Here is a 25,500-nt window from a genome sequence, read left to right as displayed (position 1 = left end):
TTTGTAATTCTGCTGGACCTCAGCCAAACACAAAAATACAAGCAAGGTTCATGAACTCTGTTTGATTAAAGCTCCAGCTTTACTGCTTACACTGAGAAGGATTTCAATTAAGGCTTATTTATCTTCTTTATTCATTATGATAGCTTCCACTTCATAGTGCTTGTAACAATTTTGGGAATGTAAATCCCTATTATTTAATCTCCAGGTTTTACATTTTTAAGAAGAAAATTATGGAAAAGAGTGGATAAAACAGCATGATCATTAAAGACTTGTCTTTACAGCACTGTCTACCTGAATATGCCATCAGTTTTGAAGGGATTAGTAACATTTAGGTTAAATTTCTTCAGCTCATAACATGGGGATTTGCACTTTATCATATCCTAAAAGAGAACAAAACACACAAGGCCAAGAATCAAGTTATCATCATTTTTTCCTTCTTATCTTTACATGTCCTCTATTTTTTCTCTTGCCACAACCTTCCCTTCTAACAGAGTCAGAGGGGCTAAAAAAACAAGGATCACCTAAGCCCCATCTAAGTCCAGATGTGCTCAATGACTGTGGATTACAAACATGGGCCTACCTGCCCTGACTGGGACATATCTGACAACTACAGAGTCTCTGTGGTTAAAAAGCACAAATAAATTCAGAAACATCTAACAAAAGCTTGTGGTCCACCTACATGTGACATCTGAAATCACTAGGATGAAGCAGATCAGCACCTCCATAACAGAATTTTCAAAAACATTCATATGCTGAAAGGGCTCCAGATTTCTTTTCAGAGCAATCAGTGCAAATGTTTACAATTTATTCAGGATCCAAATGTGATTTATGTCCTTAGGAATCTTACATATTCCTCTATGTTTTTTCCTGAATGTACATAATCTAATATTGGAAATCTGAAAATTCACAGTTCAAAGGCTAATGCAGATGGTAACTCGTATTTTCATTCCTATCTCAGTTCCCTTTTGCTTGATATAATGTACGGAATATTTTTTTTTTTTTTTTTTTGTGACAATGTTAATCATACACACATAAACTTACAATAGGCTCAATATTCTTAACTTCAGATTTCAGGGAGAATGTCAGTGTGGCACCATCTACTCCATCAACTTTATTTGAGATCAGTATCAACACTGCTTCAGCAGGGTGCAGGAAACGAACTGTGAATTCCACATTTACAAAGCCTTGCTTCCTATGAAAAAAAAAAGCACAAAACTGGGACTCAAATTACTCAGAAATGTAATTTCAGGAGCACATTTCAGAGTCTTTTTAAGGGAAGGGTCCTAGAAAAGACAGTAATTTGTTTCTTCTGAAATACTTTGTTTTATATTCTTCCGCCTAAGAGTACCTTAAAACATTCCTATGAAAGAACTATATAGATAAAGAGCACAACTGAATCCTTATTGCTTTTTACATCAGCACATAGCTCAATTTTTCTTCCCACACACACTAGCACAGGAAGTTCCCTTTCGTTAAAGTATCACCCTAAGTTAACAACTGATCCAATTTATGATCCTCTATTTGAATAGGTTTTTCTGAGTTAAGCAGTCAGACATCCTGTTAGGCATTTTGCAGGGCAGATCTACATAGTCTTAATCAAATTATCATTGAAGAGTGAGAAAGAAATTGGTTAAAAAACCCTTCAGAATAATTAGTAAAGCTGAGTTACTAAGAGGCAGAAAAAACAAAGTTCTCCTGTACAAGCAACAGCTTCTCTCTAATAGGAAAACTGGAGAAGATCACACAGAATGAGAGTTTAGACTAGGTACAAATTTAGACTTTATTTGCATCAGTCCTTCAATGAAGCAAGAACAAGAAGCTCTCACTTCGAAGGTCTCAAAATTTCTCTCTGAATTTGAGATTAGTCTTAAGAAGGCAGGAAGTCTCAGATTGTCAGCTCTGAATATTGATGATGAAATCCTGGAAGTTCTGCAAACCTGGCTCTTACAGCTTTCACGTTCCTACTGCAGAGCCCCCAGACAGTACCATTTATGACACTGAAGAGTTGCTGAACCCCAGAGTCGGAGGCTCCTAGATTACCTCACCATTCAAAATGTCTGGGAAAAACATGCTGTGATGCAGGCACCCAGAGGAATAAACTGCCTGAGACATACACTCCCAAAGCCACCTTAAGGATCAAGTTTTAAGAAGTCTGCTCTGGTCACAAATAGGAGCAGGCAACGGCAGCATACAGAACTTTCTGGCTGATTTTTGCCCTCTGACTCATGCAACAGCTGAGAATTCGGATTTGAACTGTTGCCTTTTGTGGCAAAACCAAACGTTGCTTAGTTTCATCTATTAATCTGTGTTTTGGTCAATTTAAAGTGAGGGAAAATTCATCTTACAGAATTGTTCTATAATCTTGGGGTTTTATGCTATTCCTGTTGTGAACTGCAAGTCTGCATGGCACAGTGCAGTGCCTTGGAGAGTGGGAATCTCAGATCAAGAATTAATGATGCCATATGCAATACATGAAACTCAGTTACACTGAGAATGTTACTCACATTACTATAATTTCCAAACACACCTACATTAGGATCTAACATATAGAACCTGCAAGGCTCCCACAAATCTCTTCAATTCTTGGAGTTTTTAAACACTTGCAGGAGAATATTAAGAAAGCTATTAATTACAAAGAACCTATTTTTCATCTAGTGATCATGACATTATAATAAACTTGGCAGAGGTTACCATGCATGACTGGCATTTCCACAGGTTTTTATTTCTATGCAAGTTTTCAAATATTTTTTGCTATGTATAATGCCAAGCAGCGCAAAAACAAGGCCATGCACATTTTCTTCTGTCTTGATTTTGCTTTGTGGTTTGTTTTGGGTGTTTTTTAAAGGTGAAGTGAAAAATAGCCATGGTATTGACCTTTCATAGAAACACATGATATTTTCCAGGATTGAATTTATATAATAACTCTTATTTGAAGTAATTGCAACGAAAACAGAATCAAATCAGCCTCACAGCTTGCTGAAAACATAGCATTATTTGTTGTTCCCTTTGCATATATTTATAATAGGCATGTAATTTAATACTGACATATTGATGGCCCTTAAAGAGCACTGTATTTATGTTGAGTCTTCTTGAATTTGACCATCTATATTTGATTTCTTTTTCTCCTTCACAGTTTATTTTCATACAAATGTTGACCTTTTTTTTCCTTCTTACAATCTCTAATCCATTTTCTCTGTAAATGAATATCTTGCAGATAAACTTAAAAACTGTTAACTGACAGCCAGAGACACCACTATATCCCTCTTGTCTTCTCTAGTTAAACATGGATTAATGAAATTCCTGTATTTATTCAAAAATCTGCATGGCACAGAAAGAGCAAAATGTACTAAGTGAACAAAAACAAAGAGATGGTGATATGCCATGAGTATTTCTGCTACCAGAAATGATACCCTAATGCTTTCCCAAAATTAAATCTCTCTCAAATCCTTAGATAGCTCTCAGACATGTAAGATGAACAAATAACTACACCACATCCATCTTAGTGGGGAGGAAGGATAGGGGCAAAATGATGCAATGTAGTACTACTCAAACCTCTGTCATGGTCTCTTTAACTCCCACTCATGCTTAAATTAAGAATTAGAACCAAAATTTGAGACCTCAGAAGAAAAAAATTTACCTGCTCATGCTTCTACCATGCGTTGATTTACAAAATGTGAATCAAGTTTTGATACATTGGAAAAAAAATACACGTATTGGAGACAGATGACTCCTGTAATGATCTGAAGGCTTCTATATTACTCTTAAAGCTCTATTGAGATCAACTTCAAGAGTCCCACTGAAATATTACTCTAGATTTGTTCCAGGTTAAGGAGAAAAGCCTGACCCTTATATCAACTAATTTTGCCCTGTCTGTAGTTGAACACATTTCTAGTGTTCCACCACTCTTAAAAAAGTAGGTTTCTATTTCTGTAATGCTACAAATAATAATACTAACATGTCATTACTTACATAGGGGAAATGGTAACAGTGCTTCCTTTAGGTAAAGAGAAATTTCCAGCATCTCTTCCCACAAGAATAGCGTTGTACACCAAATTATTACTGCTTGGGTTTTTCAGGCGCACCTATCACAACAAAAACAACATCAGCCTATTTTTACTCCTTTTTTAGACTATAAAAGGTGTGTTCTGCAGGTAAGTTCCAAAATACTAACTAAGGATATCACAAAATAAGAAAGTACTTCAAATAACTGGGTAGATAGTTTTCCTTCCTAAGGAGTGTAGATTTCCCACAGACTATCCCACCTTAACTTTTGACAGTACTCTATTTGCAGTGTACACTGCACTCCTATGCCTGTGAGTCTCTTATTCCTCTCTTTGATCTCAGATTTGTAAAATTTGTAGATTTTTTCATATGCTTACAAGCATAGGGAAAAAACAGTAGCAGAAGTGAAATCCCAAGACTGAAGAGAATAAAAACAGAAAATGCACACTTTCATCTTCTATATTTACTAGCCAAATGACACGAAATCTACTCATTCTTTGTTGTAGCTTATACATAATATAAACACATATATACATATATACAAACAGAGTTTTAACCTTGCATTACTACAAATCTAAACTCAATGGTATCAATACCTGTTTAACCACAGTTGTGTGGAGAGTGCCTGTAAACTCTATAGTGTTCTTGGGTAAGTAGTGAGGGAGATTGTCATACAGGTGGACACAAAAAATAAGCATCACGACAGGGTTTGGATCACAGATATCAGTGGCCTAATATTGAAAACAAGAAAAATAACCAGATATTCAGTTAAAATTTTGCCTGTATAGTCTAAAGAGAGGAAGAAGAACAAAAAAATTTTGAGTAATTCTTATTACACAAATAATTTCAATCTAACCTGTAATAACTGGATTATTCTCATGGCTAATATGAATAGGAATCTTGTCACTGCACAAAAAAAATCCCTGATTAATGAAAACCACTGACATGCTCTGGTGATAAACTCAGGGTAAAAATTAAGCCAAACTTTTTTCCCCCAAGGTTCAGCAGAAACAAATGCTAATTTTATTAAATGCAGTGTAAAAGAAAAAGCAAGGAAAATTTACTATCTGGAAAAACATATGTCCTTACTATTTAAAAAAAACCCAACTTTTAGTTTATGAAGAATACCATCCCAAATACTCCTACATACAGCTTTGCAACTTTTTATGGAGACAATGACACTTTCCAAATAACAAAGATACAGTTGTATTTATTTGGGATACTAAATTGCTTTATAAAAGGTATCCAGTATTCCTGCATCTTAAATATTTGATTCACAGAAATTGAGTGGCAGCTGCAAAACGTGTCAAACTTTAGTTCTCATCAATTCTGGTAAATCAGCTGAAGAGAATGGCAGAATTATTTTCCACAAAGACTGAAAAAGGAAGAAAAAACTTTCACTCTTCTGGACTGTCTTTAGTGCGCAAGAGAGATGTATAGACATTTATAGAATCTCGACTATCGGGGTAAATTTTTATCTTCAAGTCAAAGTTTATTTAAAGTTTTCAAGGTAAAGTTCTCTTGCCCCATGCCCAACCAAGCAGCTCATCCTACTCCCAGCAGTTCTCACACAGCTCCTCCTCTAACCTTCCAAGAGAGTGAGTACATAACTGGGCACTGATGTGAAGTTTCCCTGCAACTCTCCATGGCTTCCTAGATAATGTTTGTCCTTGTAATTCTTAAGATTAATTTCATATACTCTTCATGCACTGATGTAATCATATGTCTCATCTCATATTTCTGTTTAATTCCATCACCACTGGCTGAAGATTTGAACTTCAGGATGCATTTACTATGCAAAGTAAAAAAGCTTCTTTGTGCCAAAAGCTTTAAATCTGAAGTCTGAAAAGTATTCTGATTTTTCCATTCACTTATCTCAGTAATGGCTATTGAATGTAAACAATTATTCCAATATAGCTGTGGTTTTACACCTCTACTTTTCACTCCTCCTGCATTTTCATTTAAGATAGCAAAGATGCCAGAGTAGATTATCTGTTGAAGACTAACTTTCTATTGCCACCCACTTCTTCCTACCCATTTCCACTTAGTTCAGAATTTATTTCCTCAGAAAATACTATTCTATCCTGTGATGAATTCATAAAACTCAATTTGTGACATTTATCTACTAGTGTAAGAACTAAATTTTTAGTAAATAAATAAATTTGTGTATTTCCTAACAAGATTGATCAGAAAATTCACACTCAGTAAACATTACTTGCTTTAAAAAATATGTGTTTGCAAACAATAGCAATAATTATGAATAAATAATAGTAAAATAATAGAGTCTGAAACAAATTTCCTCTACTGGCTATTCCCAATCACTGCACCTTCCATACCTAATCTATCTTTGTCTCCCACATTCCCTCCATGTCGCTGCTCTCCACCATCCTATCTCTCAATATTTTATTTTGGGCTTCCAACTGGATCTTCTTCAAATCAAAGCATTTTAAAACTTTAAAATATCAGACACGAATAAAAACCACTAATACTCTAGGGTTGAATTGTCAGTCATGATTAGAAAGTGGAAACAAATAATCTCCTGCCCAAAGCACTCCATCTTAAATCTACACCTTAATCCTTAAAGGGATTTTAAAGCCTTGAACTCCATTAAAGTTGCCATTTAAACCTGAAGCCAAAGACTTCCAGACAGTGGAACTTCTTTATTATTACAGAATCTTAGATTTTTAGATTGAAAATGCCAGCTGTTGCAGACCTAACACATCTCAGCTTGTGCTGTTAATTAACGCAAAGCTGTCCTGATAGTTCAGAAGCAGTGACTGCCTGAGTCAAGAACTTTTCCAATGCTATTGGAACACTTTTGCCTGTCAAATTTCAGAGACAAGACTATCAGAAAATTCCCAAATTAAGAGAGTTCAGCAAAAGGATTCATGTGCTTCGCTACTTTTATCACTGAAGAACAAGATAGTTCAGAAGTTTCTACAATAGTCTTAGAAAAGTACATATGAATTTCAATGAATCTATGTAAAATGTACCCTTAGAACTAAAATACAGACCTTGAAGATCCAAGGTCTGTTCCTTTTTCTAGTACTGACTGATTGCATACCTTTGTTTAAGTTGTTAGTCTGCACAGAGGTGGATTTTCCCATCTATTGTAGACAATTTAGTCTTAAAATCAGCACATTAAGGAGAATATCTTAGAATTCTGCTTCCATATCTAATGTGTTCAACACCTTTTCCTTATCTGGCATGCAGCCTCTGCCTTCACGTGCTGAACTGCCTGGTTTTTTTAATAAAAGCAGAGGCAGAATACGCCTTTGTTTTGACAAAAAGATTACTTTTTTGCTTCCTGTCAGTCACAAGTATGGGAAGCAGTAGATTTTCTTTGTTTAGCCTGTCATAGCCAAGTCATTTCTAACAGTGTGATCTCTATCAGGAGGTGACAGCATGACAGTAGCTGATACAAATGAAAATAGCAGAGTTAATTTTTCCCTGTAATAACACAACCAAATGAAAAGGGGAAAAAAAGTTGCAATTGAGCTTCTTTTTATACTACTTTGTGCACACAAACAAGCTCTACCTCTGATTCTTAACGCCATTAATTCTTTTGGAAAGTTTCATCATACACTTTCAAATACTGTGTCTATTCTACTGAATCTTCTGCTCTTCCAGCCAGCCCAATATGCTCCCAGAGATAAAAATAACTCACAAATGGGCAGTTAAAGAAATGAAGATTAGGAGCAGGAGAAAACTGGATTTCAGGACAACAAAAAGAACAAAGGAACAATAGCTAACCTATGTAAGGTCACCATTTAAAAAAATTTGGAGCCATAGGTCAATAAAAACCACAAAGATGTAAAGCATGTTTACTAAACTTATAAAAGAGATCCCAAGCAGATCCTTGATGGAAAAAATTATCAACAACATTGTATTCCTTCTCAAAAAAAGGACAGCAGAAGCTATTCTCACCAGCATGCAAAGCTGCTGACTTCTGTGTGCATCAAACCTTGCCTCTCATGGGCCTTCAGGGTTAGATGCATGTAACTGTCACCAGACATTCATACAATTTTTTTCACTTCTTTTTATGGTTAAGTGCATGATGTTTTTCTTAAACATATTTTTCTAAATTGCCTTCTAATACCAATAATTAATTCCATTTGAGTTTTCACTGTGTGATTTAGGATGCTAAAATCTGAACTGAATTAATTTATTTTCAGCTAGTTGTGCATGTGCGATTCTACAAAGCAAGGAATTATGGAAATTACTTCTAATTAAGTCTATTCATATGAAGCAGTATTTTGGTTTCCATCATACAGTAGCACATCATGAAACAAAACTGTTTTACTACAATTTCACCTTAATTTGTTGTGCAACACTACTATACAAAAAGCAAAAATAAAAATATTAATGTCTATAAAAGCTGCAAGCATAAAATCATCTACCTTTATGTCCATATCCAGATTGATAGCATGCAGGGCTTTCACAAGTATCAAAGAGTTGTGCAGAAACTGTTCATGAGTTCTTGGATCAGTATACATCTTTATGAAGTGAGTGGGAATCTAGACAAGACAGAGAAATCAAACTCAACCTTCCACTAGGCAAAATTACTGATTTTGTATTTTTGCTCATTCAGCAATCAATAAGATCTAAATTTTGAACCGAAATTCCCTGTTAAGAATAAACCCAGTAAAAAGAAAAATTAATACTGAAATAATCCCCCATGACTAATACTGAAATAATCCCCCATGACTTGCTAAATGTTGGGGTGAGGTTTTTTTCTGTTTAAAAATCACATTTTTAAAGAGCTGCTGTTAAGGAAACTTCCCTGTCCAACCACCCAGGAGCCACTGGCAGCCACCTGAGCTGGGACTGAAGGCCCCTTGCAGTGGGAGGATGTGAGTGATGGATGCCCTGCTTGACTTCCTACATACCCCACTCTCACACTCTCAGACAAGGTTTCCATACTGGTTCGACCCCAGGTTTCCCACAGCAGAGTCTCAGTGTCTGGACCCTTAAAATAATTTAATCTTGGTGCAATAACAGAAGAACACCTCGAGCTGCTGCCTCTGAAGAGGGACTCTGCGCAAAGGAAACCCTGGGCTTCTACACACCCTGGGTCTAAGTGTGTGAAAGTCTGGGGACTTCCTGCTGGGTCCTTGACTCCTGCTGTGTCTCTCTGATCACCTGGCTGTGTCACAGATCCCCAGAACCTTTGCTATGTAAAGGGTCAGTCCCAGGTCTCTTTCCTCAGGCTCCCACCACCCAGAGCTTCACCTGCAGCTCACACCACAGCTGCACCCCGAGCTCCCTGCACTCAATGCACTCTTCAACACTGCAAGGGAAAATAAGGCCTGAACAAACCCACTAAAATTAATAAATTGTATAAAACTTACACAATATTAAAAACCTTCTCACCAGATATGGACAATAAGCTGCTATCTGTGCTGCCAACACCAGACCATCTAGAAGATCTTGGTCAAAATTCACTATCCATCTCATGGGTGGTATTCCACCTGATTAAAACACAAAGAAGATTAATGAGACTCTCTTCTCCCCAAGATGCCTATTTTGTTCTAGATGGATATGACAACTATCTGAAATCACTGAGTAGGGGAAAACAGAGAAAGGAAACATCCATTCACATGTAGAATTTCACGAGCATATTTCTATTTCAGAGCTGTTGCTGAAAACATGAAAAATCTCATCTAGAATATTGTAACTATTATTTACTCTGCTGCAGCATGCAAGGCTATTCATCACAGAAGAATGGAAAGCACATAATCTAAACCTCATAGATTAGGAGCATAGAAGTGTAAACTTTTTATTTCTATAGGCCTAACATTAATAGAGCTACTGAAACTCATGAAAATATGCAGAAATCCTTTGAAGTTGAAATGCTTAAGGCAGAAAAAGGAAATGTTATTGATTTTCTTTAAGGTCATATTAAATTATTTGGCATAAATGCAATATAAATGAGAGCTAACGGCTTAATTGTTATAGCACAATCACCACTTCTACAACTGCTGCAAACCCCAATGCCTCAGATGGTTAGATAATCTTTTGTATTTCTAATGTTTTTATCAAAGTAAAACTGATTATTAAGAAATTGAATGCAGTATATTTATAGTTTCTTGTTTGAAGCACCCAAATCTTATATTTAACACAGCATTTACATAACTTTACTGTCTCAGGTCCAAGCTCCCAAATTTAGGAAACACTTTGGGTTTCAGCCACGGGCAAGGTTTTCAGATAGACTGGGATCAAGCTTTCTGATGTGGAACAAATTATATAGGCTTCATTTCACTATTACATTCAAAAAATTAGTCCAACCTACAACAAACCCCGGTACCAGATCCTAAGCAAAATCTATCTGTCACTTTTCAGAAAAAGAACAGACATTTATAGACTACAGTTGACTCGTCATCAGAAAAACTTAAATGCCCATCACATCACATCAACTTGCAGATACTTCAGCATATTCATACTGCTTTAGTAAGAAACAACAGGAGCAGATGTTGCACAAGCTCAGAAACAAAAGTCTGTAGATCCATCTGAGCTTAACTATTTGGCATTGGTAATGATTTTAGTTTGCCACTGCTTCAGTGTGGTGATGTTTAGGCTTGGCCCAAAATCCCTTACTTTTTCCTATTCATGTAGTGAATCAATTTATGTAATATTATTCTAAAGATTCGTTAAATATATTTTCAATAAAAAACAACCAACAGTATTTAAAGGAGTATTTGCATGAATATTTCATTTTCTTTAAGTTTTCAAATCAAAATTAAAACACGCATTAATCTCACTGTCTCAAAGTTATTTTTTCCTTATTGTTTAACTGAATGAACTTTCTCAAGCAGAAAGCTCAACTTTAAACTCTTGAAAACTCCATATTGGGAATACCAATGAAGTCTGACTGGATATATAACATCTTCCTGTTACCTACGACAGGAAGACATTACAGTAAATATGGACCTCAATATCTAAATTGTAAAAGTATTAATTTTAACTAAATTCAGACATCCATTTTACAAATATCTACAGGAGGAAACATTAATTTCATCCCATCTTATTGGTAATCTGCTTGCAGTTATTTAAAAAATATTTAATGTAGTCACTGCAAAAACAAGTACTTTAAAAATAGCAAAATACATTTTTGAAAGTTTACTTTCTTCCTAAAAAGCCAGTCCTTCTAACATAAATTCATCATATTATTGATCATATTTGGACCTATAAAAACCAAGAAACTGTCTTCTTTTTTTATTAATAGAGTTCAGACTCACTCTCAGCACACAATATTGGTATTTTTAATAAATCACCATTTTCAAATTTTTATTTTTAACTTTTAAAGATTAACTATTTCCGCTTTATTAGGTCTGATATTGAATTATTCCTCTGGTTAGTAATCTAGGTTGATTTGCTGAGCCAGGTTATGGAAACTCATTAAACCATATGCTTTGATCTAAAAAAGTAACTTTATTTTTTATCCTACTTTATATTTCACTTTAAATATACTATTTGCTGCTTTTAGTCTTCTTGTGGGAATATTACTTGAGCATGCTTAAGCAGCAGCAGTTGTGCCTATATCACAGAATCACAGAATGGTTTGGGTTGGAAGGGACATTAAAGATCATCAAGCTCCAAACCCCTGCCATGGCCAGGGGCATCATACACAGCATTTTTGTACTTTGTTGTGTGCTCACTAATCCTTGCTTTCATGCTTGTAGAATTGTCTGTGCACCAACAAAGTAGCTGGGGAACAAAGCTGGCTTAAAAAGAAAGAGCAAAAAAATAATTTACAGTTTAATCTAGATCACCCAATCCAGTTTTTCCATGCAGCCACATAAATGTGCCAGTGGAAATGAAATGCCATAGGACTATTTTTAAAAACCATTCGTTGAACTATAGCCTTATAGTTCTGTAAATGAGAGCATAAAGAAAAAAAAATATTAAGTGAAATATTTTTGCATCTTAGCTAATGAAATACTTCTAAAATTTTTGTTGTTTTTCAGTTAATCCTTCTACTATCAATCCACCTACTTAAAGGATTGTGAATAAATTAGTCAGAAAACACAATGTATTTTTCCTAATTACATCAAATCTAGCAGAACATCTGCCAGCTAACCACTTTACAGTAATTAAGTATTTAAACAGAATTAGCCAATTTTAGTAGAAATAAACAATGGAAAACAAAATTATTGCTCAGGATACCTCTAAGCATGTAAATATATTGAATTTCATTTGTACTGGCATTTCTTGCAAAAAAAAGAAAAAATTACTAGTGGAGCTTTAAGACAAAGATTTTCAGCCAATGTCATTTCAAAAACCTGATCAAAAATAGTTTAAAACATGAATGCTAACAGGTAGCAAAGAACTCTGTGTGACTGGGGGCAGGGGGAGAGAAAACTGTCCAAACTTTAACTTCTGAATTGAGACACATTCCTGCTACCTGCTAGCTGCATCCCAAAAGGGCTGGCTGAAAATTTTGGTAACACCAAGACTAAAATGGCACATTCTAAACTCTCCCATTAATGAAGAGGAGTGAGACAGAAGCCCCAATAAGGCTGATAATGAACAGCGCTCTGCATAGAGACTAATGAGATTGGGAACACTGGGGACTTGGAGTTATGAAAAGAAGAAGAGGCAAAAAAGAAGCATTCCCAAAAAGAACCAGTGATCTTGAAGAGACAGCAGGGGACTAGAAAGAAGGTGAAAAAAATTCATAATTGGAGGAAAGATTTTCGAAGTGGAAGAAGACTCTGAAGACCAGAGAAATGCACAGAGACAAAAGCCAAAGGACGTCCAGGGATTTTGGAGGGACATGAGATTGGTGTCTATGAGCAGCAGCACAGCAGGAACTGACACAACTTTTCCCTGATGTTCCAGTGGCCTCCCTGGCACAGAGGGAATTTGAGACCTTGTGAAAAAATTGTTGAGTGCTGTGGGAAGCAACTGGATGTGTGAAATTATCAAACAGGGCAAGAACTGGTTCTGCAACAAATCCAGGCTCCAGATCCCCCACAGGATGTTTTGTACTCTGTCTCACCCATGACAAGAGGTGAAAATACTTTATAAAAGAAAATAACTAAGCAGTGTTAGCTTGGAGTGGATGTGCAGCCACTTAAGAGTGGACTCAAACATTTCTTATGGTTATGGAAACCTAAAAATACACTGCAAAAGGCCTCTGCAAGGGATCTAAAATGATAGTTCTGTTTCACTTGTTGATTCCATTCAGCACTGCAGGAAGTAACATGCATAGTCAATTCAGCGATTTGGGACCAACTTAACTCTTGAATGTATTTACTTTTAATAGTTGGGGGTGATTTTTTTAACTTGTAATGGTATCATGTTGCATGCATGTAACAAGCATAACAATAACCAAGTGTAACAGCATTGTCTCCATCTTTCTTGTGACAGGTTAAGCCTGCCCTTGAAGACACACTGCTTGCTTCACTCATGAAGCATTTCTACATAGAAGCAGCAAAGTTTTGCCATGGCACTAATTTTTCACCACCTTTTTAAAAAAAATTTGTTTTAAAATAAGTCCAGATCCATTGAGTTTTTAAAAATTTGATGTTCTTACTCTGATGAATCAATAGAAAGTCTACAAAATTTTGCAATGCTTTTTTTTTGCCATAATCTATTTTTCACAAAAATATTTAAGTGTTTATTTATTATTAGATTTGAAGCCTCAAGAGTTTTTTGCAGGATATGAAAACTATCCTCCAAATGGAGATAATCAAGGGAATACTTCCAACAATTCTACACAAAAATGACAAATCACTTATTTGTTGGCAGAATACCAAGCAACACTCAGCACAAACTCCTCTAGGTCAAATTTTGTTTATTTCTTTGACAAGTAAATGATACAATGGACCAAGGAAAAATACCATACATTTTAACTTCAGCAAGATTTTGATTACATTCTCTGTCACAGAAGAACAACAAAAACGTATTCTAGGAAAAAGATCCTGTAAAGTGAAGCACAAACTTCACTGAAAAACAGTAAACCTAACTGCTATTAGCTGTCCACAAAAAAAAAAAAAATCCTAGATTGTGTATTTTCCAATCTTTTCATATGCAATTTTTCAAAATTGCACAAAATGATCTTACTCCCATCTGGAGATAATATAAAACAGGTTAAAGAATTGGCTTTGGGAAGAAAAATTGGTTGTAAGTATTCATTAGGAAAGGACTATAATTTAAGCTCTTGAGCAACTGGAGTAATGATCTGAAACAAATGGGATGAAATCCAATAATGATGTTTGCAGCATATTACAATTAATTAAGAATAATTCATTACGCAAGTGCTAGATGGAAAATTGGATAGAGAGAATTTCTCCAGAAAAGAACCTGGAGAAAACAGTAAATCTAATACTGTGGTAGAAAAAGCAAACACTGTGCTAGCATGCATTAACAGGAGAGCTCCATCTTAAGTATGTAGACGGATCTTTTCACTTCTAGTTCTAGTAAAGTCTCACCTGGTATAGAAACCAGCAATGGGCACCAAACTTCAAGAGAAGGAGCAACTAAAAGGGTTTGCAACAAAAAACCCTGAGCTGAGTACACTGAAGGACTGAAAGAATGAAAATGTTTTGCCAAGAAGGGGAGAAACTGAAGAAGATAACAATCTGCAAATATGTATAAAGTTACTAGAAAAGCAAAGATTCATTACACACCATATTTCAAATGAGAAAGGATGGGCTTAACCCAAAATTTCCCCTGCTAGAGTTTATGTTAGACAATAGGAAACTCTTTCAAATAGAAATGAGTGGGAAATTCTGGCAGCTACTGCCTTAAGTGGATTGTGGAATATCCTTTTTCAGAGATTTTTGTAACAGCCTAGGAAAATACCTGTTTAGTACACTACAGGTATGTTCAGATTAGTCCTTGTACATGAGAATAAAGAGATTATTTCTGGTCTCGTTCTCCATTTCTGGGATTTACTGTGGGGTTTTTTTAAGTTTCACTTTTATTAACTGATCCATTATCTGGATAAGCAGAAGTATGATGTATTGGATAAGGATCTGGATAAGAAGACCATGCACAATAAAAAAAATTGGTCTTATACCAAGGATTAAAACAGTTAAAGGATCAAATTTAGTTTAATCTACTAAATTTAAGAGCTGTTTTATATAAAAAAAGTAAGAACAGCAATAAATCTTTAAATAAAGTATTGTATTTCTTATGAAGCTTGTTCTGCTGTTTTCACAAATATTAAAATATTTGAATTCTTGCCATCACTTGAAAAATCCTTATATCTAAGGAGGCACAAGAGATACCAATGATAAATCTTCTGTTACATAGCCACAAGCAATTTTTTCAAATTCTGAGTTACTGGAAAACAGAGGAAAAATAATATACAGAGCTAGGCTACTATTGTATGAGAGTTTTCAAATAAACCAAATACATTCACCCAAAATCTTGAAACTGATGGCCTTTTGTGATTAAAGGTATGAAATAGGGCTTTATGAGAAATTAATAAATTAGACTACATTACTAAGAGTAGCAATTGAATGGTGATAGGACAGCAGTCTGTGTAAGTAGGTATGACACCAAGAGTAGGAACTAGATGCTGTTCTAGTGGAATACACAAATTTGTCAGCAAAGGAAGAACCAAGTTTTGGATTAAGCAGAAAACTCAAAACAAAGTATTTTACACAGAATAGAGACTCTAAATTTACTGACTGCTTCAGAATATTGTGATACTACAAGTCTGCAAAGGTTGAAAATAGAATTCAATTCGGAGAATGGAAATCTAGTACAGCATTACAGGAGTGCCACCTCCCTCTGAAGGAGTCTTGAATTTCAAAGCTGGAAGTCTCAGAGTGTGTATAAAGCATTTCTGTACACTTGCACTGTTACTCATCTCTAAGCAAATTCTGTTGAAGGTAGACTACTGAGCTAGACTGACCTTTAATACATCACAGTACATCCTTTTAATGTAAACTAGTGCAGTAATAATGGCTTATATTATTATACAGCAAATTCTTACTCTGGAATCTGAAAATCTTTGGAAGTGGAACTAATCTATAGCTATAATAACATCTACAGTCCTGTTTCAGTACCTCAAATCTGGCACTGAACAATACAAACATTTACAGAAGAAATATGTAGCAATAACCTTTCCTGTACATGCTCACATTAAAACCAGGACAAGCTTTGAAATGTTACTGAAGTATAGAATCCAGAGCATAAGAAAGATGAGAGGAAATATGCCTTTGAGTATTTTTTGAAAAGGCTATTATTTATTATTTAAAATTTAAGATGAACAGATTGATAATGCATCTGCCTTCAGAACAGACAGCATGTGTATCTACAATTATCTTAACATGGAAAACAAGTCTAATTTTATTAGAGATTACAGTTCCTACTTCAGGCAGGATGCTACAACTCTTGCTCATAAAAACTGATAATTATTCATCTAAGAACTCTTGAAATATCACTGACAGATCAACTTAATACCACTGTCAATTCATAATTCTGAGCAGAAAAGTTCAAAAAGCACCACATGGGGCAATAACAGAAAAACAGAGATGCTGGGGATATGTTTCATTTATTCCCATCTGTTGCAGAACACTTTTACCCTGAGGCATGCACATTCATCTTTCTGCTCCTAAAAAATTTCCTCTAGTCTTTCACTCTCTACACAGTTTTGTTTTATTTTCACTGATTCTTATCCTAAACAATATCTTAAATTGACAAATTTCTGAGGGTTTTATGCATCACATAAGAACAGCATTACCTTACATTGGTCTCCATTTTGTTGGTCTTCAACAGAAAACTTCCACCACCAAGGTGAGGAAGCCCCACCAAGCCTGTGTGGCCCCCCCAGGACCCTGAACATCCCATCAGCTGGACCAGCGCTGGAACCACAACTGCTGATGTCTTGCTTTCTCTCATTCATTTCTTTTTTCTTTTTCTTATCATCTCACCCCTTTACCCAAAACCCACTGCCACATCCTTACATAGTAGGTCAGGGACTAACATACCAACTTCCATGCCAAGTGTATGATTTACCAGTAAAACTTGTGAGCTTTTGCAGACTCTGACTTTTGTCATTCCTTTCAATCATGAGTATTTATGACTCTTGGGTGCTCCCTTCTCCTTAAGGTAGGACCTCACATCATGGCATTTCACTTATAAATCATTTAGATTTAAAGTGCTGTGAATCACAGCAATTCGTTACAGCATTGCTGGATTCTATACTGGCTTCACAATGAATACTATAATGCCTCTGTTTTATTTAGTAAAAAAAAAAGTTAATTACTGCTCTCAAGGAAATTTATTGTTTGATACTTAATTAACAGAATCTTTGGCAAACGTCACAGTCTGAAATATGTTTTATCCTCACAAAATATCTGAAGTTGTATTACCAAATCCTCAGCTATACCACACTCAATCTATATATTTGGCAAGCACTGCAGAAGTAGCATTAATTACACAAAAATTCAGAATGCTTATGTATTCCAATTAACATACAAACACGGCCAAGTTCCTTGTTTGGCTGAAAGCAAAATTTCTGTTTAGATATCTCACAGTGCATTGCAAGTAAGGAAACAAAATTTCTTTCTAAGCATTTTTCTGATTATTTCTCTTTAGAAAATTAGGTTTTTGAGGGCCAGCATATCTTTGCATACATAAACACATTCTTTTATATAAGCATACATGTCTACAAACACACATATGTATATATGTGTATGCATATATGTACACACAAACATATACAAAAATATACATAGGCCTAAGAGCTTAGGCTCCACTTCCTTTTTTTAAGATCTTCTTAACAAGTTTTCAATGAACCCTTTGAGTGTTTTCAATATAGAACTCCAAGGATTACCTTTCTTCACACTTTTACTTCCCTGAAGCTGCATAATGCCAGACAGTATAAATTGTACAAAACAATTTTTTATACTACTCAAAAGTCTAAAAAGTTAAATGAAACATGGATTTCTGCTTATTTCTCAATAGCATATGGACTTTAAACTCAGAAAGTAAGCATTTTTCTCTTTTTCATTAAATAAAATTCTGATATGATCTTCTGGGGTTTTCAGCTATAGGAAACAAACGGAGTATTCAAATCAACAAAGAAAGGCAAGCAGGACTGAAAAGCCTATTTATTGGGCTCCATATTTACATCTTATGATTCATTCTGATGTTCTGCTGTGCAGATCATGAAATACAACACAGAAAAATAGTTTAAAACTTTGCTAATTTATATCTCAGGAAACATTTTCTAGGATTTATCACTCAAGAACAATGTTCTCTTATTCTCCTTGTTGGAAGTCAGGCTTTTAATAATCATGATAGCAGTTCATTAGATAGTCTTTTCCTCTTCTTTAATTCAATTTTATTAAGTGTGTAAAAAGCAAGATTCATTATTTTGGAAAAGACTGTTTTGCAGTGATTCAAACTGAAAAAAATCTTATGTGAAACTACACAAGATTCTTCCCTTCCACCCTTTAAAGATAAAAAGTATTCTTTAAATCTTGTTCCTCAATTTTCTCTGATAACTATTGAATTGAGAAGCAAAAATCAGTGGACTCCCTAAATACCCTTCCTAAAAACAGGGGATAGAAAGAAAGCAGAGGACAAAGGACAGAGAAAGTAAAATTCCTGAAAACATAGGAAAGAAAAAAAACATGTACTTCTTAACTGCTATGCCAGAAACAAAAATAAAAGCTCTACTGAATCAGTTTTAAAACAAGAATTCCACTTCATTCTCATACAATTTTGTGAAGATATACACACTAAAATATTTCTTCCCTCAACATTTTAACTCAGATGCCATGCTGAATTTATACCAAAATCAGAAAATATAGAAATTAAAAACAACAAAAGGCCCAAGTTAATTAACAGTGAAGTGAATAAAATGCATAAAACCTAAAACTTTCCTAATTGAAAGTAAGAGTCTTTTGAGATGCCACTATGCCTGAGATTGCCAGACAAACCTATATTGGCACTGGATTAGAATTTCTCTTCCCTCTTAAGCAGATTTTCCCAGTAAAGTGAAGATGTATCTGCTCTGGGGACAGCTCTTGAATCTCAGACATAGATTGACTTCAGGTATTGCTGATATTTACTGGCTGTCATATTCTCTAACAATTTTATATTAAATATAGAATTATCTAATCTTTCCAAAATCTTCCTGGGACACACTGAAGAAAATTCCCTATTTCCAAAAACATAATTTATCTTTTTACCATAGTAAGAGTCATAACTAATAAGGAAGAAACATACAGCTTCTGTGGAGACAATTTAATTCTCCAATCAGGAAGATTTTCTACTGTTTAGGAACTCCAGGATTTGAATTACAATATTCCAATAGTCTAGCAACATTTTAAGTGTTTTTCCTGACTCTTATTTTTTCATACTATTAGTAGTTAGTCTTTCAGAGAGAAATGTTGAAAGGAAACATGAAGATAACACTAGAAGGTAAACTGAAAATTTACTACACTCAAATAATTAATGCCTCCTCTGCTATCATTGCTATTGTCCATATAATGCCTTAAGTGGGCACTGAATCTTATATTTCATGTATAATTAAAGTCCCAGCATAAAAGACATAGCTGCATTTCACAGTTTTATGGCACTTGGACTCAAGTTTCAATATTGCTTTCCAGTTTGTGGTCAATAAGACATAGTACAAAAGCCTGCCCTTCCAAAACACATGCCAAGATGCTTTTAAAACGCATTTATTTTTCAGTAGCAGTAAGAAGATGTGGAGACACTAAACTCCTTGCTAATGTTCTCTCCAAGCTGCTGAGATCTTAATTCTTGCAAGAGAAAAGTTCTGATGAATGGCATAGTTATCTTCCATTTTAGAAGGATTTAATAAAGATGAATATTTGAAACCTCTCTGCACTGCAGTAGCTTAGGCTTTTCTCAATGTCACATTTCACTTTAAGGAGCTTAGGTATCAGAGAAAAGACTGAGAAATGTAGCCTGGCTAGATCTTCATCTATTTAGTGGGAATTGATCACCCAACAGACTGTTTTGAGCTGAAAGCAGCAGGTCAATACATATCACTAGTCAGGGCTAAGTATCCAAAGTAGAGCATTTGGATGGTAATATACAGGCACATAAATGTTAAGCAAAAGTGAAAATTGCTCTCTGATCTGCACTGTAGTAAGAATTGAAAAAATACCGAACAAACTAATCCTTCTCTTAAAATTACTGGTATTAAGCAAATAATAACAACCAAAATGCAGAACTGAGGATGAGACTTTCAGCTGAGTTGCATGAACACGTAATATACTCAGACATTTTTCCTTATGACACTTTTCATTTCCTCTGGAAAAGCATGCTTAAATGCTTAGTTTAAAGCTAACATAAATTAAAATGTCAAATACCTGAGTATAAATGTTTAGATTAACCTTAATGTCATAAAACTTAAAGGACCAATAGTATATCAGAATATTAAATCTGCCAAGATATATAAGCTCTTCTCCTGTGTATGATCTTAAAAAACAAATTCACACTAATGACCCCTGGGGAATATTACTGGTGACAGACTCCAGCCAGACCTTGTGCCACTGACCATAACCCATTGATCCTGGCAGTTCAGCCTAATTTCAGCCATCCTCATGGGGCTCTTAACTGGCCTGGACTTCACCAGTTTGGTTATGAGGATGTTACAGCAGGATGTTGAAGGCCTTGCCCAAGCTGAGATAAACATCCATGCTCTCCCCCTGTCCACTGACCTGGCCATGTCATCATGGAAGGCAATCAGGTTGATCCAGCATGATTATCCCTCTATAAATTCATGGGGACTACTCACAAAAATGTTCCTGTACTTTGTATGTTTGGTGATGTTTGCAAAGATTATTTATTCCATCAACATCTCAATAGACAAGATGAGGGTGATTGGCTTTGTAGCTTCCTGGATTCTCTTTCAGGATGGGAATGACGTCTCTTCCAAACCTGTTCCAGACTTGCCCCCTGATTCTCCTGACCCTTCCAAGGTTAGTGAATGTGACCTTGCAATAACATTGCCCAGATCTCTCAGCCCATGGTGAACCCCATTGGGTCCCATGGGTTTGTGTTTGTCCAGTGGCTCCCTAATCTGATCCTCCTCCACAAGTCTTCCTTGTTCCAGACTTTCCCTTTCATCTCAAAGGCCTGGGATTGCTCGGTGCCCAATCTTAACCAGTAAAGACCAAAGTGAAAGAAGAAGGCATTGAATCCCTCAGGTCTTTTCTCTGTTCTTTGCTGTCAGATTCTCTGCCTCATTTGGCAGAAAGAACAGCACAGTAATAGACACCAATTCATTCTGAGGCAGCAAAAGCAAGAGGAAAGTGAAGGCTAAAGCAGAGGATTCAAAAACATAGTGAGGCAGGTCATCTCTGAAACAAAACAGTGTAAGATTGTACAACTAAAAGCTTTCATAATGCAAAGGCATTACACTAAGACTACAAATTTCACAGATTTTCAGAACTTTCTCTCTTTTTTTGGATCATTAGATCTTTGCCAATGCTCATTTATGCAGTTTTAGGAGAGAAACGGAAATAGAAGCAAAAGAAAAGGGCATGATTATGTGCATACATCAGGTTATTTCTGTGTGTCCTACAGAAAAGAGAATACAGAACTCATGAACCAAAACACCTATAAAGAAGCTGATATAGAAAGGCAGTATCTGTAACTTCCCATATGCAGGAAGTATAGCTTAACTCTGCCTTCTCATTTCAATCCTGCACTTCTCTGAAAGCAGAAAAGTATAATTAAGTGAAATTGTAGGTGAGAACTGCAATTCAGAAAAATGTCCTCTGGCAGTAACCACAGAATTCATCTTCATCTGTGACCCAGAGTCAAAGCTACAACAAAGATACAGATTTGCACTAATGAATATATCAACCTAGTAAGTTATCTGTACTGACAGCACAATTCAGCAGAAGTTCTTATTTTCTAAGAACACCAATATTGTAATTAAATTGCTGGTTTTGGGTGCCAAATTTGGGGAGCCTTTAGAACTAAATAACTTTTTTAAAACCCTTACTTTACAATTGCTGATAACTATATGATGACTTATTAAAAACAGACTCCTCATTTTTATATTATAATTCATTACATACTCTTAGGCAACTAAAATTACACTTTCAGTAATTGATTCCTTAAAATGCATCCTCAGTACATATTCTACTTGGACATCTGCAGCTCTTTTATCTGGTAACATCCACTAGATCTGCACTTTAGGATTCAGATTCATCTCATCTTTAGAGACTGTAAATCAATTAAAAGTTTAATGTTAAATAAGATGTATTTTGACACTCAGATTCTCCCCACTGAGCTCCCACAGACCAGAACAAGGCCAGCCACACCTCAAGACCCAGGTATTACTGGAGCCTGAAACCCAGAGAACAGACAGATGGGGATGGGGAATTTATCCATGCAGCATTTACAGTGAGCCACAACCCTGGCCAGACAGAGCCATTGTCTCTGAAAGTTGTCATCTATACACAGGGGGCTCAGAAAAGCCCAGCAGAGCAGTGCTTGCAACTGCAAGGAAGCTCCACTAAAGCCGGCACAGATAAGAAAAAATAATATATTGCAAATACACCTACTTCCTGCAGGGCGTGTTATTTAGCTAGGGAGCTCCCCAAGTTAATCATAAGATCAGACCCAAACTACAAATTGACAGCTAGAAATATATTTCTATATATATTTCTATATTTCTATATGCTGTTGGATGCAGGGGGTATAGACTAACATTTCAATCTTAAAAGCAGAAGTATTCAACATATAAGTGGGCACAGAATCTTATATTTCATGTGTACAATTATAAGCCATTATAATTTGCTTCTACACAGTAAAATGAGAAAAGCAAAGGGATATTCAAAGCATATGCAAGACAGAAATTCTGCCTAAATGAGACTTATGGAAGATGATATCCAAATAGAGTATCCATAATTCAGACAGGTCAGACATTGCTTGAGGCAAAAATTACACCAGGAAATTTTTTCCATATGCGGCTTATGAGCCATTCTGGAGGTCATCCCTGCTTATCAACAGACTGGCCTTTCTTGGGGTTCACCACACATCCAAAATTACTGCTGAAAAAGGCAATGAAGTTAGGGTCAAGACGCAAAAGGCAAAAATCATGAAAGAAAACAGAAGTAATAATTACTAGTGGTTGAACAGTTTTATCAGATTTGAAGACCAGAACTGCCTAGATCAGTCTTAAATGGAAAAGGTAATTTTATCTAACCTTATTCAAGCAATTATGAGAGTCAACCTGCCCTTGCAAGCAGGACAAGATTCATAATCTGGAACCTTGGACTCTACTGCCTTCCCAAATGTCATTGAATAAAGGACATACAAAAATATTCTAAAAATTCTGAAAAGGCAGCTCTCAAACATACCCCTAGAAGCACAAATAGTAACAACTCTGTGTGTGTGTGACTATAAACAGGAAAATTAAGATAAAGTAATTAATGTTAGCACTTTCCTTAAGGGAAAGAAGAAAGTGAGAAGGTTCACATCACCCTTTATGCCTAATTAAAACCTATAACACATAGAACACAGAAGATACATCATGAACAGTGCTAATCAAAAGCCACTGATCTTGGAAAACAGAAACACAAGGAAAGGAAATACATATGGGTAGGCAATAATTTATACAAAAAAATACTTTCAGTGGCAAGTTGTCACGGTATCTCTATGTATAACTATTGCAAAAGTCTACAAAAAGAGTAATAGAAGAAAGAACATAGTGAAAGAATTATCTCACCTCTTTGACTATCTTTCCACACAATTTTTCGGTTTTTCTCATAATGTTTATTTAACCAGATGAGGATGGTTCTTTCATATCGAGAATAAATATTACTGCATAAAGGTTCTGATTTTATTCCTGGCATGTTCTGCAAGCTTTCCAAGCTTGATGGGTCAGGAACAATACGGGAAGAAACGCGTGGAAGAACGAACACCTGAAATGATAAAAAGTGTTTTAAAGTGTGAACTGTAAAAATATTTTTGAGTTGACAGATAAAGAAAAAAAAAACAGTTCAAACTTGAAAGGTTTTCTAATTTAGAAAAGGTTTAGGAGATTGCACTTTAGCACCCACATAACCACTACACAGGATAGTGAAAAGTCTCAAGGGCAAGACATACAAAAAGCAGCTGAAATCACTTGGTTTGCTCAGCTTGGAGAAGGCTGAAGAGTGACCACACCACAGTCTACAACTTCCTCATGGTGGGCAGAGGAGAGGGAGGTGCCAATCTGTTCTCCCTGATGATTAGCAATATGGACACAAGGAAATGGAATGAAGCTGCAACAGGGGAAGTTTGGATCTTAGGAGAAGGCTCTGCACTCAGTGGGTGGTCAGTCACTGGAACAGGCTCCCCGGGGAAATGGTCATGGCATCAAGTCTGTCAGAGTTCGGGGAGCATCTGGAGAATGCTCTTAGTCATATGGTTTAGTTTAGGTAGTCCTGTAAGGAGATGAGAGTTGGACTTGATGATCCTTATGGGTCCCTTCCAACTTGAGATATTCTGTCATTTTAAATATTTTTTGTTTTCAACTTTTCTCCAAGTTTTGATGAACCCTGTGAAATCACTAGGTCATCTGTATTCCAAGAATTACTGTACATATTCTATCCAAAGCACTAATTGCTGAACTACTATTGATGTTCAGTGCAATCTACAAACATTCAAATTATATCTTTCATAACCCAGCTGTGTATTTAGGTCCAAATTACGTTTCTCCTGAAAAGATTCACATTATAGGCCTAAAATAAAATTCAGGACAAAATTTGTTTTTTCTGGGCTGCAAGTGCACATGGCTGGCTCATGTCCAGCTGCTCATCCACCAGCATCTCCAAGCACTTCTCAGCAGAGCTGAGTGTGATCTGTTCATCCCCCAGCCTGGATTGATACTGACTGATATAAAACCTGATTGAACCAAGGCATTTCAAGCTACCTATTTTTTAGGGTTTCATCTCATCAGGAAAAAAAAATCAAACCCAAACAACAAAACATACATGGATACTATTAATTTTGGTAGGGTTTTGCTCTGTGCTAGTCTGTCATATACCTATGAATACTACAGCAAATTAAAAGAACAGCAAAGTGACTTCCTTTCTGGTCACTATGATTGCATTTTTCCACACCCATGTTCCCATGTGTTCTTAGGTCGTCTGTTTCAGCCCATGTACACACACTGGTTCAGCTCTGTTCCTCTCTCAGCTATTTTCCTCCTCGTTTTTTTCTAGATCAACTCTACATCTCTGGTACATACCTTCTTTAATATAACTTCTACTATTTTTTTATTATGCTTTTCCAATCAATAATCACATAATCAGAGAATAGTTGAGGTTTGAAGGGAATTCCAGAGATTGCCTGGTCCAAATCTCCTGCTACAAGATCAGTTAGACTGCTTTGCCAGGATCGTGTTCAGTTGGGTTTTGGACATCTCCAAGAATAGTATCTCCACAACCCCATCAGGCAATCTATTCTAGTGTATGACCACTCCGACAGGAAAGAGGTTTCTTAAGTTTAAAGGCATTTCCTGCATCTCAGTTCGTGCCTGGTGCCCCTTACTGTGTCATG

The 25,500-nt window shown here is 35.8% G+C and overlaps 1 protein-coding gene across 1 annotated transcript in view; it reads right to left on the bottom strand.

The window, feature by feature from the left end:
- The window catches only part of CFAP47 (cilia and flagella associated protein 47), a 270,533-nt gene that overhangs the window by 181,183 nt on the left and 63,850 nt on the right, over positions 1-25,500 (bottom strand). Inside the window, exons 33-39 of the mRNA XM_042035463.1 lie at positions 23,684-23,879; positions 9,376-9,473; positions 8,403-8,519; positions 4,599-4,733; positions 3,970-4,082; positions 1,042-1,192; positions 292-380 (exon numbers count right to left, since the gene is read on the bottom strand). Coding sequence (XP_041891397.1) covers positions 292-380; positions 1,042-1,192; positions 3,970-4,082; positions 4,599-4,733; positions 8,403-8,519; positions 9,376-9,473; positions 23,684-23,879 — 899 coding nt within the window. The remainder of the gene's footprint in view (positions 1-291; positions 381-1,041; positions 1,193-3,969; positions 4,083-4,598; positions 4,734-8,402; positions 8,520-9,375; positions 9,474-23,683; positions 23,880-25,500) is intronic.

The sequence above is a fragment of the Corvus kubaryi genome, unplaced genomic scaffold, assembly GCF_017639235.1.
Source record: "Corvus kubaryi isolate FWS band 111438036 unplaced genomic scaffold, C.kubaryi_AGA036_p1.0 133, whole genome shotgun sequence".
Classification (NCBI taxonomy): Eukaryota; Metazoa; Chordata; class Aves; order Passeriformes; family Corvidae; genus Corvus; species Corvus kubaryi.
This window is presented reverse-complemented; position numbering and strand designations above follow the sequence as displayed.